At 36.8% G+C, this 20,474-nt stretch overlaps 1 protein-coding gene across 3 annotated transcripts in view; it reads left to right on the top strand.

The window, feature by feature from the left end:
* Nucleotides 1-1,102: 1,102 nt before the first annotated feature.
* igdcc3 (immunoglobulin superfamily, DCC subclass, member 3) overlaps nucleotides 1,103-20,474 on the top strand; it is a 100,238-nt gene continuing 80,866 nt past the window's right edge. The window contains exons 1-2 of one of the 3 annotated variants that reach the window (XM_048184375.1): nucleotides 1,103-1,573; nucleotides 15,090-15,395. In XM_048184375.1, the coding sequence (XP_048040332.1) occupies nucleotides 1,510-1,573; nucleotides 15,090-15,395 (370 nt within the window). In that variant the 5' untranslated portion in view covers nucleotides 1,103-1,509. Of the gene's footprint in view, nucleotides 1,574-14,316; nucleotides 14,495-14,515; nucleotides 14,644-15,089; nucleotides 15,396-20,474 lie in introns of those variants that run through there. The other 2 variants (XM_048184378.1, XM_048184377.1) reach the window with 2 other exon arrangements.

Genomic DNA, 20,474 nt, shown 5'->3' with positions numbered 1-20,474 from the left:
AAAAAAAACGACTTATTTAGTGATGGCCGAATTCAAAACACTGCTTCAGGAAGATTCGGAGCACAGATGAATCAGTGTGTCGAATCTCCAGTTCAGAGCGCCAAAGTCACGTGATTTCAGCCGTTATGGTTGGCAGTTTGACACGCGATCTGAATCATGATTCGATACACTGATTCATTTGTGCTCTTCCTGAAGCAGTGTTTTGAAATCGGCCATCACTAAAGTCGTTATTTTGTTTTGTTTTTTGGCGCACCAAAAATATTCTCGTCACTTTATAATATTAATATTGAACCACTGTACTCACATGAACCGATTTAAATATGTTTTTAGTACCTTTATGGATCTTGAGAGAGGAGGCCTCACGGAGCCATCGGATTTCAACTAAAATATCTTAAGCATTAACGAAGATTAACGAAGGTTTTACGGGTGTGGAACGGCATGAGGGTAAGTAATAGCCTAAATGACAGAATTTTCATTTATGGGTTAACTAACACTTTAATAATATTTCTTGTAATCTGTTGCCAAAATTGAATGGAGTATAGGCTATATAGCATATTACTTTTTACAGTGTATCAATTGTTTTACGTTTAAAATGATTTTACTAATATTAACAATAACACTAGGCCTAAATAATATGTACCTATAATATGAGTTAAAGCAACACATTTCTGGTTTGGTGTCAGTGTAGTGGTCCTTGAGTCATACTGGTGGGTCTGAGGGTGCATGTAAAGATTGGGCAATACATGGCAACCTTGTGTTCATTGCATGTTGAACAGCCAATAGATGGCACTCTTTTATCGTTGTTGCCCTATGCCTGAAATTTCAAGTTGTAAATAAAGCGAAATAATATTTATAACAACATTTCTAAATAGGCCTAATAACATTTTTTAAACATCAGGACCGATAATCGATTTATTTATCTTTACGATAAATGATTCAGTAAACGATTATTATGATGATAAGGAGGAGGATGGTTATTATTCTATTTAAAATGTCCAATAATGTAAGCTAATTAATTATAACTTTATTAATATCATCATTAGCAGCAGCACACTAGGATTAACTACACTTCATTCCATCAGTAGCCTATTTCTTTTTTCTACCTTTATTAGTTTGTGCCTTAAAGTCTTTGTTAAGCTGTGGCCTCTTTATTATAAAATATATTACATACGATCATTTTTATGTCCTGCACATATAACCAGACGACATACCTTTCATCAAGCTCTCTGTTTTGTCTTTTGTTCTATGAGAGAGAGAGAGAGAGAGAGAGAGAGAGAGGCGGTCTGTGTGAGCTCAGAAAGGTGGATGAGCGCGTGTGCTGGTCGCGAGGAGGAGAGAGCGCGAGATGCTGCTGACACATTCCTAGAAAGATGTGTAAAATGGCGCAAGTATGTTGGAGCCACCGGCTGTAGTTTGGCTCTAGAGGAGCTTATCACTGCTTTCCCATCCTTGTCTTCGCTCTTGCCTCACCTTCTTTTTTGCATCTCGTGTAAATTTCAATGTGATTAAATGGCTTCCAGACGGCGCCGTCAGGCTCCATGCTCACTCGGAATACTCCTGCTCGCTTTTGTCGGTAAGTGTGTGATTTCTCTCCGAGAACCTCGCGGTATTGGGCCACTTGGTCAGCGCGATTGACTGTGAACTTGACCATATTGCAGTCGGATTCAGATATGTTTCTTAAGCGGTTGTAGCGTTTGTGTTTACTGCTGTAGTAGGGTGGGTGTGTTACATGTAGATGTTACATACTGAAGCATGCATTGATTTTGTGAATGGAGAGTTCCGCGAGCTTGCTCACACGCTATATTACGGTTTCATGCAGTTTTCAGACACTGAAAAATGTTATGATGTGAAGTTCACTTATAATGAGACATTTTTACCACGTGTTTTGCATGTTGGATGTGGAATATTACAATGAAATTCTAATTATATTTCTTCTTGAGCAATGTGTCAGCAATATGAAATATTGAGTTATGTGCAATCTATAGAGTCACTTAAGACATGACACTGCCCTTGATCATTGAAGTGCTTAGTGTGTACTTTGATTAATTTAATAGTAGCCTATATCTTTGCATGTTTTTATTTATCATAACAGCATTTTCTTCCTGCTTAAATTTCTTATCTTGCATGCTAATATTGCCAAAGCATTAATATGCACACACAAAGTGACAGAAAAAATAAAATGTGCAAATAATGTTAAAATAGTCCTAATATTTGTAATACACAATTCAATACAATATAAGCAGAGACTGATAGGTGTTCAGTTTCATATTCTCTGATTTAAAGCCTTGAATAGCTATTTTAGATCTTTCTGTTATTTGACATAGACATATTCAGCACTCTAGGCATGTCTAAAGATCTATTAACAGTGACATTCACAGTTCAGGTTTTCTAACATGTATTATTCATTTTTTTGTGGCTTAGGTTTTAAGTGATAACTTAAAAGGGAAGATGCTGAATATTTATATCTGAAGTGCAGGAACATTTCCTAAAATATAGTAGCTCTTCCCTCTCAGCCCACAGGTGAGAAGCTTGCATCTGTTGTCTGTCATAGACAGCAGGAGCTCCGACTGATTGCTTCCTTTTATTCTGCTTCCATTGTAGTGAAAAAGTGAGGAAAGAACTGAAGGCTGCTGTTGTCTTGAAGATTGTGTGTCAAGGCTGTCTTTCACTTCTCCTTTAAATTTCCTTGGTTCTTTTGTTCCCCTGTAATTGTCAGTTTGTGTATGTGAGCCTGTTGGCTTGGGCTGTAGGGCAGTGTGCAGGATGTGTGCTTATGGAGCATGACATCTAGGGAATGAGGATTTTGCTTAGCATTCACAAAGCTCATTTAACTGCCAACTAGTACAATCATCAAACAAACCATGTGCATGCTGAGGTCATGTGTTAAAATGATTGGCTTATGCTGGAGTCTTCCTTCCGGTCTTCATTGTAGGGTGCCATCGCAGAGCTGCCAGTCAACAAAGAACTTTAAGAGAGGAGGAAAGATTGAGTTGGAATAGCATGGATTGGGTTGTTAAATTACTCAATGTTTTTTGTTATCTCCCCAGGGAGGTTGTGGAATACGTTTTTTGTTGTTGTTCTTTTATGCTGGATAAGCCAAGATAAAGCAGGATGAGAGCAGATAAATAGCAGAAGCCATTCATGAAAAGGAATAAAAATTCTCAATATAATTAATACATCAAGATCTCAAAAAAGAAGAGAACTTGATGAGACGTTGTAAATGTCAAAAGACTGATGTTGTATTTGAGGTTTAAAATAGACTATACAGTTAATAATTTCAGTTTTGTGTAAGCTATGTAAGCTTGTTTCCACAAAATGTTCCCTTGATTTATCATAATTGCAATTTCATTTCTCATAATTGTGATTTTTATATCTTATCTCAGTTGTGAGTTCATATACTACCATTCAAAAGTGTCATGAAACTCTAGATGGTGCAGGCTGATAGGTCCTTAACTCAACCCGCTTGCAATCACATCATTCTCTATAGGGCACAATTGATTGGTTCCTGCTGTATCAGTACAGTAGCCAATGAGCTTGCGTGCTCAACCTTCAAATGCTTGGTAAGCATTTGCTTTAGCAGTGCAGCGTGCTTTCACCCTCCACCTTCCCCAGCTTATTCATGTACACTCTTTTGTACAGCAGCAGCATGTCTTACTTGCTCACAGCAGTGTCTCATGGCAGTAGCAAGTCCCATACTTGGCAATAACCAAGCAATAACCTACAGCAGCAGCAACATAGCAGATCTATTCTGCAAAGATCACATATATAACATTGTCATACCCATTACCATGCCAAACACTTCTGTCACTTGTCATGACAGAATGCTTTTTCTTATACCGAGGCTGCATTTATTTAATCAAAAATGCAGTAAAAACTGAAATATTGTTTAATATAATTAATCAGCAAAGCAGACATTTCAGCATCATTACTACAGTCTTCAGTGTCACACAATCCTTCAGAAATCATTCTAATATGCTGATTTGGTGGTTAAGAAACACTTCTTAATATTATCATCATTGTTGAAAATTGTTTATTATTCTTCTGGATTCTTTGGTGAATAGAAAGTTCAAAAGAACAGTATTTATTTGAAATGGAATTCTATTGTAATGGTATACATTTCTTTACTGTCACTGTGTCATTGTTGCATAAGTATATCTATAAAAAAACCTTACTGACCCTTTTGAACTTTTGAACTATGATGTATCTTTAATATTTTACAGTATGGCATTATATCTCACAATTTGACTCTATTTAAATCTTTATCTCACAATTATCTTTTTTTTTTTTTTTTACTCCAAGGTGGAAACAGACTTCCATAGTAAGCAAAGGTTTAATAATTTAAGCATTAATTCTCTTGTGTTACCCTTTGTGAACAGACCTCCAGGTTGTGAGAGAATACAATAAATGAAAGTGCTTTCTCAGAGAGAAGAAGAGAAGTACGCTTATTATGGCCACGTTCTCATGGGAAGGTGAAGGCAACACAATTGCGGCCACAGGCTAAGTATGAAGTTAAAACAGTAGGCTTGAATGAATGCATAATATATTTTTTGCTTATAATATGCCTGAATATTCAGCAATCTATAGAAATAAACATACCTCACTGAAGGATTTAATACTCTCACTGAGCTCTGGTTGAGCAATAAGAACTTTAATTGAAAAATTCCTCACATATCAAGCAAGTTGGTCCAGTCTTAAAGCTGTGACTGTAAAAACAATCCGCTCCAGTTATAGAGTGATGAAGAGGATGATTATAGGTTTTAAGGTCACCCTACAAAGAATGACTTTTTCTTTTGCCCCCTCTGTGGCCTCGATCTAAGAGTTCTTTCTGTAAATCTTGACAAAAGAAAGGGGCTGAAAGCAGCCATCACTCTGACAGCATGTTTCAGTGCTTTGTCACAGGAAATCAAAACAAGACTTGCAGTGTGCAAAAGGCTGTCACACCAAAACCCTGGGAAGAGATGCAGAAATGAGGAAAGGAAAAGGGTTTGCTATTTGAATTAAGCAGGTGAGGCTATACAGATGCCCTGTTTACTAGCAGAAGGCTCTGTAAAGAGATGACGGAGGATGCTGATAAGGAGGTGGCACCGGGGCCCCTGGACAGGTCATGCTAAACCATTGATATTTAGAGTGAGAGGCAAATGACTGTTTAGAGTGGAATTATCCTTTGCTAATGAAACTGGGCTGTTCATGGTCGGTGCACGCTTTAATTCACTGCATGACTGGTGTGATATTTCACCAACTCAAGGTCAGAGAGAACTTAAGAATTGCCATTTAGCATTTAGTTATAATCACATTTATATTATCCAGTGCAGAATACATTTTTCTTTGCGGCCGATGATCTAATCTGCACAGGAGTATTGATGCTGAAATATATAAAGCTTGATTGTGTCCTTTTTCGCAGGAATAAAACCAGTTCAGTATTTGCTCTTCTTGACCTTGGTTTAGAACCAAGTCTAAATACAAGGGTACAAAAATACCATTTACCATTTAAATCTTTTCTAAAAATAGTCATAATTTTAAACCATTCTCTAATGTGGTAAGTTTTTGTTTGAAAGTGAAACAATATAATCTACATGAACTATAGGCATAGTTCGTTTAAAAAGAATAATATACCATCATCTACTCACTCTAATGTTGATTAAATATTATGTTTTTACGTTATTTTGCAGAATATCCATTCTGTTCTTTCAAAAATGAAAACTGTCATCATCTACCCTCATTTCGTTCCAAGCCATGACTTTCGTTCATCTTTGAAACATATCTGAAGAAATTTTTTTTGTAAATTCTTTAATTGTTTTGAAAGTTCACGCTACCAAAACGTTTGTGCATTAAAAGTACAAAAAGGCGCTTTAAAGGTAATTTTCATGTCTCTTCAGAAGACTTTGATGAAACTGCTTCATTCACTTTTACAATGTCTTTTTGAGTAAATGAATTTTCATTTTTGGGTGAACTATAACCTTAAACCTTTCTTAACCTTTCTTCAGTAGAAAAGAAATTAAGGCTTTTGAGGAAAACATTCCAGGATTTTTCTCTATATAGTGGATCCCAACGGCTACCAGCGGGTTGACGGTCCAAATTGCAGTTTCAGTGCAGCTTCAAAGGGTTCTACGATCCCAGTCGAGGAATAAGGATCTTAGGATCTTAGGATCTTAGGATCTAAGGATCTAAGGATCTTATTTAGCAAAACAACTATAACCTTAAACCTTTCTTAACCTTTCTTCAGTAGAAAAGAAATTAAGGCTTTTGAGGAAAACATTCCAGGATTTTTCTTTATATAGTGGATCCCAACGGCTACCAACGGGTTGACGGTTCAAATTGCAGTTTCAGTGCAGCTTTCAAAGGGTTCTACGATCCCAGTCGAGGAATTAGGATCTTAGGATCTAAGGATCTAAGGATCTTATTTAGCAAAACAACTATAACCTTAAACCTTTCTTAACCTTTCTTCAGTAGAAAAGAAATTAAGGCTTTTGAGGAAAACATTCCAGGATTTTTCTCTATATAGTGGATCCCAACGGCTACCAACGGGTTGACGGTCCAAATTGCAGTTTCAGTGCAGCTTCAAAGGGTTCTACGATCCCAGTCGAGGAATAAGGATCTTATTTAGCGAAACAATCGTTCATTTTCTAAAAAAAATACAAATTCATATATTTTTAACCACAAATGCTTGTCTTGCACTAGCTCTACAATTCGCTGTGCATTACGTAATCACATTGGAAAGGTCACGCGTGATGTAGGTGGAAGTAAGTGTTTACAAAGCAAACGTGCAAAGACTAAGTCAAACGGTCCAATTTGTTTTTTTTTTTTAAATATAAACATTTAAATCTTGGCTGTCATAACTGATTTATTCAAACATGCATTAAATATTGAAGAACATTAAAAATTATAATGAATATGTAACGTGCATATATTTATAAGAATGCTGCTCTCAAGAGTTCATTTTTATAGCTGACTAATGAGTTTATGGTCACTGAATATGTTTTTCTGAGGTAAATGTGACGTTACGTGACATTGTTTATAAGCTGTTTTATTGACGTCTTTCCAAGGTTGAAACACTGATTGAGCAGTTACATGATACGGATTTCGGTAAGTTGTACTGTATCTTTTAACATACCTTCAGATGTTTAGTCATGATTATTTTGCGCTGTAACTGGTATTAAAGCGGAGAGGATGTTCACATGTGCTTCTCTTTAACTGAGGCACTAAAGCGATCTGTCATGCCACATTTAAACAGCGCCAAAACGGTATTTCTTTTTTGAATCTCATAATAAGATGGAAATCTGAGACTTTGCTTCATATCAAAAGTAACAAATCACAAAGATTATTGCGATTTATTGGTTGGGAGGCAGGCTACATGTTCTGTTCATTCATCAACTGAAAACAGACTACACTAATCGATTCTTGGGAGTTAAGAATCGATATGGTTCGTAAAAATGAGAATTGATTAAAATCGAGAAATTTTATATATTTTTTTTTAGAAAATGACAGATGGTTTCACTAGATAAGACCCTTATTCCTTGGATGGGATCGTGTAGAGCCCTTTGAAGCGGCACTGAAACTGCAATTTGGACCTTCAACCCATTGGTAACCGTTGAAGTCCACTACATAGATAAAATCCTGGAATGTTTTCCTCCATAATTTCTTTTCGACTGAAGAAAGAAATACATTAACATCTTGGATGACATGGGGGTGAGTAAATTATCTGGAAATTTTAATTCTGAAGTGAACTAATTCTTTAACTGGGGTAAAATATCATGAAAGTCCTTACTTGTACTCTTTGTTGTACTCTTTGTAGTCTTTTAAAGTCATATGATAAATTGAACATAGGACATTGGTAATACAAGCAAGAAAAATAAAAACGAAATGTGTGAATATTCTTCTCTTTTGAATGTGTTGCACTAGTTCGTATACAGGTTCTGCTTGAACAAGTGGCAATCAGGAGTTGATGAAATGGTCTGTTCTTCGCATAACTTTAGAAGACTTGGGATATACAGTAGTGCACAGGTCTAATGCACTACTCTCTTAGTATTTTATGCCAGTTGTTTACTTTGAAATCTGACAGCTGCAGGTACTTCATACATTGCGTGAAAGATACAGCTTGGATATTCAGCTAAATAACTTCTTTTGTGTTCCATGGAAAAAAAATAAATCGCAAGTGTTTCAGGCCACACGAGGGTGCGTAGATGAAAATCCCATGAACTGTCCTTTTAAAATGTCTCTTCTTCGTATTTCTTTCTTCCTTCTAGCTGAAAATTGTAGGCTTCTGCTGGGTGGAGAGAACATTGATTGAGGCTGATGTGGTGTGGCGTGTTGTTTTGAGTGTCAGTGGTAAACCCCTGTGTGAGCATCACTCAAAGGCACTCTGTGTGAGTCTGCCTGGCAGGCTGCAGGACTCACGCTGGGCTAATCCTGAACACTTCTCAAAAGAGGAGTCACTGTGGGTGTGACTGCTGCTGTATACTTGTTCTTGTATTTTTGTTTTTTCCTCATCTTTCTTTCTTTCCTTTTTAGTATTGTTTCTCATTCTTTGCTCATTTTATCTCTTCACTTCTTAACCTTGTTTTTTCCCCCTCACATTTGCTGTATGTTACTCTGTGTCTTCTGATTAATGTCTCATCTGAGTTCCAGCAGCCTTCTTTAAAAATCTCTAATCAATAACTACATGGGCTTACTGCTGCTGCTGATGCCTTGATTGAACATGGATGCTTAACGGAAGTGTGATCTTTTAGTGAAAAAATAAAAAAATATAGCTGCAGACAGCAATGAACATGGTCCATGCTAAATAGAGAAAAACAGACAGGTGACAGCAAGATTTAGAGAATGATAATGTAGAAGTTTAAAGTATTTGTTAAATTTTGTGTTGTATAACATTCTTTAATTAAAAAAAAAAATCATGAAAAATGTGTATATACACTAGGTTTAGTATGTGGTACTTGCGTAGTTCATCAAGGCAGCATTTTTTTTTTATTGTGAAAAATTATTACAATTTAAAATAATTGTGTGTGTGTGTGTGTGTGTGTGTGTGTGTATATATATATTAATATTATAATAGTAATTTATATCTGTATTTATTACTATATATTTATACAGTTTTAAAATGTAATTTATTCCTGTGATGGCAAAGCTGAATTGCTGCTTAATATTTTTGTGGAAACTATGATACATTTTTTCCAGGGTTCTTTGATAAATATAAAGAGCATAACTTATTTGAAATTCAGTATAGAATTCAATGTCTTTGCTGTCACTGTTGATCAATTTAATGCATTCTTGCTGAATAAAAGTAAAAATTTCTTAAAATCTTACCTCAGACATTTGAGCATTTGCACTTGTCTGTGTCCATGAACTAAGTGTAAGGTTGCTATCTAAAAATGTAAGCTTCAAGAGTTTAAAAAGGTTTAAAAGCAGAAGTGCCAATTCAAGCGCAACGGCATCGGATCACACTGCATTAATTCTATGATAATATATCAACACATGAATTATTGTAGTTTGAGGAATTCCATTCGTAAGTTATGCATGAGCGACATCAACATCAAAACTCAAAAAGATCTAAACATTATGCTGTACATCCCTGGTGTTTTATCATCTAAGGGAAGGGAAGATTTGAACACCGATATAGTGAAGAACCCAGTGAGAAGTTTTCAGTTGCTCTGGGGAGGTGTGTGTAACCCTGAGAATGACGCGCTGCTGGAGCTGCAATAAAACCTTGTTAGAAGTCAGAGAAGAAAACTGTGTTCGATAATAAAACTGTGAGATTGACAGAAGAGCTTGATTCTTGCTTCAGAAATGCAGCAGGAACAAAAGAGTGACTTGGAGAGAAACAGCAGCGAGATAAGAAAGACCTGAAGAGATAACTCAAGCCCCTCAGCCCACTTTAGTAACATAATGGGAGGCTGTTTTTTTTGTCTTTTTCTCCCTCTTCATTTATTTGTCATGTGATCTGCAGGAACGAGCGAGTCAATGCATTCCATGGCTGTACTTGTAGGGAGTATATTTTGGGGCTGGAATTTGAGCGATGATGCCAGAGTTGGTGTCTAGCTGTGCCCTCGTGCCCCCCCGCCTCCCGAACTTCAGATGGATTCCTGAGCCACAGGCAAAGGCTGCTACTGCTTAGCCGATCAGTGACTGAAACTCGATACCTCCAGTGCAGAGCACAAGAGAGTCCGCTAAGCTCTACCTTTTTATCGTCAGGGCAGACTGCTATTTATTATTCGTCCCTCATCGGTGTGGGTGTCACTGATCTGCTGGAGGACATTGTTATTAAAAGAGAACATTTAGTGAGACTTAAGGCCCTTTCACAACAAGTATCTAAATTTTAAAGTGCCCCTATTATGCTATTTTAAAGGTTCCTAATTAGAGTTCTCCTAAAACTGGTTTAAAAGGTCAAAAAACACTTTCATTTTCACATAATATACGTTGCACATCACCACATTTTTTTTAAAGATTCTCAAACGACTCGTCCGAAGATTCAATCTCTAATCGGTCAGACGGTCCAGTCTGTTGTGATTGGTTTACCGTTTACAGTGCGTTTTGGAAACGAAACGCCCATTATCATAACTGAACTTCAGCTCCGGAGGCTTTCTAAATCCTCAAGGATTGTACACACTGTAAATACAGTAACGACCCAAACCTCCATCACAAGGACTATTTGAGCAGGACGTTTCTCAATGATGCGCTACTCAGTTTGTCGTACATTGAGATGTTGCAACTGTAATTCCTCACCATTAGCATTTTAGGTCATTTTAGGTGATAGTATTTCAGTAAGACAGTAATAACATGAGTTAGACGATTAGACAGAGACCTACACAATATAAAACACAAAAATATGTATTTTAAATGCTCAGTAGAAAATAAATACATCAGTAATTAATTATATAATTACAGGTTGTGATTTTGAGGAGCAAAGTGGTCCAAATAAAGTGGTTACTGTCCCATCTTTAATGGATAAGCATTTTGTAAATCTCATTTAGACCTCACAGAGATTTGAGAAGCAGTCGTCAAAAGGCTGTTGTATCACTTTGGTCATTTTAACCACTGACTCGTCACATCCTCATCCTTTGAAAAAATAGCTTATGCAGAGCAGAAAACAGCATCTTCTCGACATGCACACAACACGAATCTGCTACAGTGTTCGCGGGCAGCAAATTAATAGCCCACAGATGGGCATTATGCAAATTTGTTACACTGATACGTATGTATGTTATGGAAGCAAGACTGGATGACTTTTTCAGCAGTTCAGAATCTATTGTTTTTTTTTTTTTGAGACAATGACTTTATTTATCGTGCACTTTGATCTTTGAGAATTTGGAGACCTTTTACATTCGCAAACAGTTTTATTACACACTGCATGAAAGGTAATATTTTAAAAGAGCATAATGGGGCACTTTAAAGAATAGCAGAGTCCACAACTATTATGAAAATGGCATAGAGGAACGATATCATTGGAATCCCTTTCAGAATTTTTTTTTTTTTTTCCAGCTGATGAATGATAAAAACATTGACAGCCAATCAGAATCCATCCTGCTTTAAGGAGCTCGAGCATTTAAAGCGGTAGATGACAAAACTGCAGTGCATGCTTATAAAAAAGAATGTTATTGTGCGTGGTGTGGACAATACAGTTATCATAATCGGTCTTGGTGTGAACAGGCCTTTAATGTGGTGTGTGAAGTGTGTGTTTTTTTTTTTTTTTTTTTTTTTTGTAGATGCAAACTTCATTTTTAGATAACAACAGGAAAGTTTCTTTAAATAGTATATTCTTCTATCTCCTTTTCTATCTCTCTCCATACAGTATGTTCTCTATATCTCTTCTGCTGTGATTTCTATCCATACTCTACCTGTCTGCCATCTTACTGTATGTTGCTTAGTGCTGATTTGGTACTGGTCTAGCTGATGAACTAGAAAAACTTTGCTGGTGAACTTGGTCTACCATGGTCTTTCTGCATAAGCTGGTTGCCAAGGTTGGTAGTGCAAGCTAATTTACTGATTTCATCAGCATCCAGAACAGAACATATGTGGCTGAGCAGCCAAGAAGGGTCTGAGTGTAGCTGAACCCAGAAATAATTCACTATTTTCAAAAGGTCAAAAAAATAAATAGTAATAATAAAGTGGTGGTGTTTATTTTGATGTCAGTGTTGAAGTACGGTAATAATGAAAATTAATAGTCCCAGTAGGTCTCGCTTTCTTCTTGTTTTATATTTACACTAAATAAAAAATTTATGATGTGATGGACTGGCCATTTTCCAGAGCATTTATCTATAGCCTGAGATGCTGGGATAAACTCCAGCATCCTCATGACTCTATAGGAAAAATGGTTTGGAAGATGGATGGATGGATGGATGGAAAAAATGTACAGGCCCTCGCAAATAGTACACTAGCTTTACACACAAACGTGCACACGTATGTCAGTGAATTACATTCGGTTTAAATCAAAGAGACATTTAAAATTTCACTGCACTACTGATCTAGACAGAAAGTATGACTATCAATCAAGTTCACTGCAGATTCATGGCACTGAGCCATTTATTCCCATTCTCTACTGATATATGATATCTGCCAGGCAGATTAATTCACTTTTACTTGGCCATTTTGAGATTGACATCAGCAGATAATTATGCCCACTTGAACGATTAACAGAAATGTTCCTCCCCCCTCTATCTGTTCCTAAATAGCAGCTTTCTTTATAGATAATGCTAATGTTTTACATTACCATTCAAATGTTTTTTGGCTCAGTAAGATTTTTTTTTTCTTCGAAAGAAATTAATAATTTTATTCAGCAACAATGCATTAAATTGGTCAAAATGACAGTAAAGATTTTTAAATTGTTACATAAAAATGTTGTTGTTTTGAAATTTCAGTTCATCAAAGAATCCTGTAAAAATATTAAGCAGCACAACATTTTTCAGCATTGATAATAATAAGAAACTTTACTTGAGCACCAAATCAGCATATTAGAATGATTTCTGAAGGATCATGTGACACTGAAGATGCTGAAAATTCAGCTTTGCAATCACAGGAATAAACTGCATTTTAAAATATATTCAAACAGAAAACAGTTATTTTAAATTTTAATAATATTTGATTATTTCACTGTATTTTAGCTCAAATAAATGCAGCCTTGGTGAGCATAAGAAACTTTAAAATATATTAAAAAATTGTACTGACCCCAAACTTTTGAAAGGTAGTGCATGTTAAAATATTTTAGAGAATTTTTAGTATAGTCCATATTACTTATTCATATAGCCAATAATTAGTTTTTAATTTCAGCATTTAATTCCTTTGGTTTAAAGCGGTCATAGAATGCCACGTTTTGAAGATGTAAGATAAGTCTGATGTCCCTAGAGTGTGTATGTGAAGTTTTAGCCCAAAATACCCCACAGATGATTTTTTTTATAGCATGTTAAATTTGTCGCTTTTTGAGGGTGAACAAAAACGCTCTGTTTTTGTGTGTGTCCCTTTAAATGCAAATGAGCTGCAGCTCTCAAGATGAGAGCGGAGCTTTTTTACAGTCTATGGAGCGGAGTTTCAAGAGCTCGTGTTATTGAGGGTATGCACGTGACGTCACCGTCGACCGTTACGACTGCGGGCACGCTCACTGAGTGGCAAAAGACTGAGCGGCTGCATTGGTTTTCAGCGTGAATGTCGCGAAAAACACACAAAACACATCCAAAATGGGAAAGAGCTTTGTGATTGACTGTACAAATAGCTTTGACACAAAACCTGAGGTATATATTTAAAAACTGCAGAACGCAACAGGGAAAAAAGCAAATGGATCACTGCAATTCACAGAAACAGTGGACTCCAGGCAGAGAAACATGGATTTGCAGTCATCATTTTGTCAAATTGTTGGATTTTGAGGTAAAATCATACCGTATATATTGTATTGTTATATATTATGTTGACAACTCATCAATTAAATATTTCCCATCTTATATTCTGCATAATTGGGTGTTTTTCAATAAACAACACTGACAAAAACTATACTATAAAAACTATATATGTTTTAGGGCTGGACAATATGACGATATAACTTTGATATAAGTGATTACGTGGATTTAAACCTACCGATATTGTAGTTATATAAAATATTCACAGGCATATTTGCTTTATGTGTCTCCCCGCCGTCGAAATCAGGCACATATAAATGTCAGGAAACACGATTCCAGACTGCATGTCAATATCCAAGGATTAGGTTTATTTGACAAGTTGTAAGGAACACATTCAATTCCAACCTTTAGTGTAATTCGTTAGTTTTACTCGCGTTTTCGCAGTTTCCCCTATTAAATCCAGTCACGCAGCAGCTTCTTTTGCCACTCAGTCCAGCTGAGGGAGCGCGCTTTCGGCGGGAAAGTGACGTCGATGCATACCCTCTATTAGCGTCGATTACCTCACGCAGACTCACTGAAACTGGTCAGCCTTTTATGTTCAAACTGGAGTCGGACAATGATGGAGAGACTCAAGAAGAAATGATGATTGCAAGAATGCAACAGGACGTTTTTGAATGGTTAGTTGCTTAATTTATGTAGATGATGTGGGATATCTTAAAGCCATTCATTAGCATAGTCTGTAATGATAATCTATAAATCGCTCATGTGGGAACTGTTGTAAGATCATACAGAGCCAGAGAATATATGCTGCATGAAGTTAGAACAGGTAAGTTATAGTTTAGTTTAATTACGGTTATAACTTATGTTGTCATCTTGCTTTTATGACATGCTATTGCATTTGTGTTACTGTAATGCATTATCATGGCCTCACCCCTTTGTTGCGTGTTCTCGGGAGCAGGGTTTGTGTAAATTTTAGGGTTAGTGATGTCACCAACCCAGGAAGAAGCTTGTTGTAGTCCTTAAACAGAGAATTCTTTAAAATAAAATATTTCCCTTTGCTTTGAACTTTGCAGATGTTGTTTGTGCTCTAACGGCAACATTACTCACTAACTAAAAGTTAAAAAAGTGATATCATAATCAACAACCCCTTTAAATTGTAATACTCTGAGCAAAGCTCTCTGAGTAAAGCCTTTCATTTGCATTGTCTCTATAGTGCAGTTTTAATCTCTGTGTATTTGTGTGTGTGTGTATGTGTGTGTTTGTACCTACTAGGTATGACATCTGGGGCCGAGCTGTCATTCACCCTGGAGCCCAGTGACATCATCGCTGTTCAGGAACAACCTCTGATGCTGCACTGTCAGGTGGAGGGGATCCCACCCATCACCACGCAGTGGAGACGCAACGGAGCGCTGATTGTGGAGGACCAAAACTACGTCATGTTTGCTAATGGCTCGCTTCTGATTGGTCATTTCCAGAAGACCAAGTCTGATGGCTCGTCTGATGAGGGAGACTATGAGTGCATAGCCCAAAATTTCTTTGGGCTGGTCTTGAGCCGCAAAGCCAGAGTTCAGGCTGCTAGTAAGTAGCATTTCAGAGTGTTGTAATTGAGAGATGTATTATATTATATTATCTGTCTTTAATAGTCATTTTTTTATAAACATCATTTACATACTGAATAAATGTTATTATAATCATCATGAGAGAAGGCAGGTTATGTTTCATGGCACTCTTGAAAGTGTCTCCGCCCCCAAATGGGCCACTGTGAAAAATGTCTAGATACACCACTGTCAGCAGATATTGGTGCTGTTAGATTGTCCCGAGAAGCTAAAGTGAGTTTGATAGAAGCCACTGCCAGCTCATTTGCAGAGTCTTTCACAGAGTGCACTGTGTTAGAGCACGGCGTGGTGTAGACTCAGGCTACATTAACTTTGGATGAACTGAACATGAGGGACACAGGGGGCTGGGACAGGCCATTTGATATATGGACAATGGGCTCCTTCTATTTTTGAAGATAAATTGGCTTGTAGGATCCAGTCTGCCTTTTGTGCGCTGCTGTGGCGCTCCCGGTCGTGCTTGTGTTGTGATTTATATTACTAAATCTCAGCCTCTTGTATTGAACTTAACTATTAAACCCGGCCATGCTGTGCTCTTTTCCCTCTGCTTTTGTCGATGTCACAATAATCTGGAGTGCTGTTGTTCGCCCACTTGCTGGTCACAGGCACCAAGGATAAATTTGCTTTTCTAGCCGCCCATACCCACCGTGGCCCCGTATGAATCGGGCCTTGTTCCCGTCCAGTGCTGAAACGTTGTTACTGTATTGTGCTTATGATTGGATTTTCATAAACTCAGCATGTGTTTGTGGCAACTAAAGATGACTTATTATCATTTGTCCGCTCTCATGTCGTCCAAAATGTGTTTGATCTTTTCATACAGATGCTGGGTAAATATAAAGGGCAAAAGAAGAAAGAAAACAGAAGGGCCTTATGGAGGGTTCTTTATGTTCTCTTTAGCGGTTAGCAGGAGGTAGTTGTGTTGGCATAGCTGTAAATAGTAGCCGAGGGGAGAGCAGAGTTGGTCATTAAATGGATGTCAGGCAAGTGTTAATTTGAAAGCACACTGCAGTGCTAATGTGAAAGTGTGTTTTTGTGATGATGTGAGGAATTCAGGATCTCTTGCTGTTATTTTATGGTGCTTCAGAAGGAATAAGCTCTTAGCAATCAGGTCCTTTCTCTTCATCTTCACACAATGATTACTTACAGTAACCTGTTACCTTACGCTCAAAGATTAACTTTGGAAAAAAGCAAAAAATGTTTGAATAGTTCCCTAAGCTAAAGAGGCATCTTTATTTTATCAGACGTGTTTATTTTTATTTATTTATTTAAATATAAATATATAATATGTAGTGCTGTCAAAAATAGCACGTTAACACCTGCAATTATTATTTGCAGTTTAACGCGTTAAAAATATTTAACACAATTAACGCAGCATTCCTTTTTTCTGTCATCCTTTAGCTAGCGTTACATTATATGACCAAGCTCTTATTCATGCAAATGCTTTTGAACCATTCAAGCACGACAAGACACAAGAGAACACGGTAAAATGAAGAGAAACACAAAATTATGTAAAATGGCAGTTTGTCGAGTATTCTCATAAGCACTTAAAACAGAACTAAGTAACTTTTTTACCTTCTTAGATAGTTTTCTAAGTCCTTACGATGGTTAATTGACTTGTAGTGGTGTGTTTGAGGCGAGCACTAACCCCCTCTGGCACGTCTACGCCAGAATACAGCACTAGCAAGTTGAGCTGCAACAATCTCGCATCATGTTCATGTTTACGCGAGAGTGACAAAATGCTTTACGGTAATTTAAAAAACAATGTATATATTATGACTTTATAAGACAATTTCGAAAATTACCTAACTCCATCGAGATTTCTTGTACTGTATTTGCAAAACTACTGCGCTGGTGAGCGTTGTAGTCGTTGTAGTCCAGAGCTGCGCTTGGAGTATTTACGACAGTGTGATTAATTGAAGGAAACTGTAGGGGGAGCTTCGCAAATCTTACTGAGTTCTGCTTTAAATGAGTTCAATAAACTCTTAATTGAGCACAAAGTGTTGTTAGAAAATAGGATGCAGATCCGCTTCGTGTGCAGCAGGTCTTAAAGGACTAGTTCACTTCTGAATTAAAACTTCCTTATAATTTACTTAGCCCCATGTCATCCAGTCAAAAAGAAAATAAGGATTTGTCTCCATATAATGGACTTCAACAGTTACCAATGGTTTGAAGGTCCAAATTGCAGTTTCAGTGCAGCTTCAAAAGGCTCTACACGATCCCAGCTGAGGAATAAGGGTCTTATCTAGCAAAACGATTTGTCATGTTCAAAAAAAAAACTAAAAATTGTATACTTTTTAACCACAAATGTCTTGCACTATCCTGCGATGCGCCACTCTTTACGTAATCATGTTTGAAAGGTCACGCTTGACGTAGGTGGAAGTACCGAGCAAGTGTTTACAAAGCAATCGGGCAAAGACTAAGTCAAACGGCCTTTACAAAAAAAGGTAAATCAATGATATCTAAGGATTTTGAAGTTGGAGGAGAAAATGAGATGAAGGTTTTCGCCCTACCGCATATATATATATGTGTTTTCCTCAAAAACCTTAATTTCTTTTCGACTGAAGAAAGACATAAACATCTTGGATGACATGGGGGTGAGTAAATTATCAGGAAATTTGAATTCTGAAGTGAACTAATCCTTTGAAGAGACAGCATCCTCATAAACCTCCTACAGTCTGCCATTAATGTTAATCAAAGAACAAAAGAAAAAGAAAATCACTCACTGCTCTTAATTGAATAACCTTTGTAGCTTTAATAAAAATTCATATATTTTAATCTAAATTATGCAGTGAAGACTGTGAAGTGTTTGATAACTGCTTTAGTTCTGGATTTCCTAGATCAAATATTTAAATATACTGTTTTATGTTGTTTCTACATTAATTTGGAGATTAAATGTGAAATTGTTACAATATAAAAATATATTAACTTTAATGTTAGGTGCGATTTAATCATGATTAATTACAAAAAATGTGATTAATTAGGTTTTTTTTATCAATTGACAGCACTAATAATATGTATACCTTTTACATAAAATAAATAAGTAAGTAAATATTTTATGATAACACAAAGTAGTAATGACTCTTTTGCTTAGGTAAATATCCTCTGCTTTTCTCCCAGGTCATATTTTACATAAATATATATAAATATTTTAAAATGTTATTTAAAATTGCACTTTAGAAATTAGAAATATTAATAAGCGTGTGTTCTGTTTATTGATCTTGATTCTGCTTTTATTGCCAGCTTGTGTACATAAAGAATACACATGAATCTGTCATGTATATGGTCTGAATGGACAGTTTGCAGAGATATTGAGCTCTGTGTTTAATGCAGTGTGGTCAGTGATGACATGCCTCATTAACATCTTTTTATCAACCGCATCATACGTTTGCAATTGATTCTGTCTCCGTAAAGCAAAACAGTGTCTCAGACATTTAGCTCTGCGGCCGTATTGCGTGACACAGAAGGACATCTCCGCCTGCGGTCTTGTCACACATGCGCACACACACACACATGGGCAGCCCATGCTGTGCCAAATCTGAACACAGCAGTCCATTTGTTGGCCTTGCAGTGAGGTGTGTGTGATGTGAAGATCGTTGACTTGTGCATGCACACGCACACAGTGAAGTGAGACTGACACACTGTGTGTAGACGGTGCACTGCTGTGTTGTGGTACATACTCTGGCTCCGCTCCCAGTGGGCCAGTGGTTAGTGGCTGGCCTCTGAAGTTACGCCGCCTCTGCCACGCCACAGGGAACAGTCATCTCGGCTCGCTGGACTGGTGAACCTTTAAACCCACACTCTCTGGGGTTCTGATTGGTAAAGGTCAGTGCATAGTTACTTTTTAGAGCCTTTTTGTGAATTCTCATCAGGGCCAGAGAGGAATATGTGTGCTTTCTGCATAAATTATGGGTGAACAATAGCTGCGAGATAGAGTGGGATGCAAATCTAATAGCATAGGAGATGAAGATCTATTGTTGGACTAAATGATTGGCAAGCAAAGCTGGGTAGACAATGATTAATGTAATGCATTAGCTATAGGTACCATCTATATACTGTACCATCAGATCTGGGTACATACAAAATGAGCACATAGTGGGATTTAAAGGGTTAGTTCACCCAAAAAGTAAAATTCAATCATTAATTACTCCCCCTCATGTCGTTCCACACCCGTAATACCTTTGTTCATCTTCAGAACACAAGCTAAGATATTTTTGATGAAATCCGATGGCTCAGTGAGGCCTGCATTGCCATCATTTCCTTTTTCAAAGTAGCTTTCAATCAGAAAGCTACTAAAGACATATTTTAAACAGTTCATGTGAGTACAGTGGTTCAACCTTAATGTTATAAAGCGACGAGAATACTTTTTGTGCGCCAAAAAAACAAAATAATGACTTTATTCAACAATATATCTAGTAAATATATCTAACAAATATCTAGTGATGGGCGATTTCAAAACACTGCTTCATGAAGCTTTGAAGCTTTACGAGTCTTTTGTTTCGAATCAGTGGTTCGGCGCGTATCAAACTGCCAAAGTCACGTGAACTATTGAAATTTCGAAACACTTATGACGTAACGAAGCCTTGTTTACTGAAAACATGTGATTTTGGTGCTCCGAACCACTGATTCGAAACAAAAGTTTCGTAAAGCTTCAAAGCTTCATGAAGCAGTGTTTTGAAATCGGCTATTATTTAATAAAGTTATTTTGTTTTGCACAAAAAGTATTCTCGTGGCTTTATAATATTAAGGTTGAACCACTGTACAGTCACATGAACTGTTTTAAATATGTTTTTAGTACCTTTCTGGGCATTGAAAAAGGAAATGATCTTGCTGGCAACGCAGGCCTCAATGAGCCATCGGATTTGATCAAAAATATCTTAATTTGTGTTCCAAAGATGAACGAAGGTCTTACGGGTGTGGAACGACATGAGGGGGAGTAATTAATGACTGAATTTTCATTTTTGGTTAAACTAACCCTTTAAATATTGAATAAGAAAGTGCTTTAATAGATTTAAAAGAGTTGGATTAAATTTAAAGGGAATAAATG

Source organism: Megalobrama amblycephala, linkage group LG3 (assembly GCF_018812025.1).
Source record: "Megalobrama amblycephala isolate DHTTF-2021 linkage group LG3, ASM1881202v1, whole genome shotgun sequence".
Taxonomy (NCBI): domain Eukaryota; kingdom Metazoa; phylum Chordata; class Actinopteri; order Cypriniformes; family Xenocyprididae; genus Megalobrama; species Megalobrama amblycephala.
Note: the sequence above shows the minus strand (reverse complement) of the source record. Positions and strands in the feature narration are given on the sequence as shown.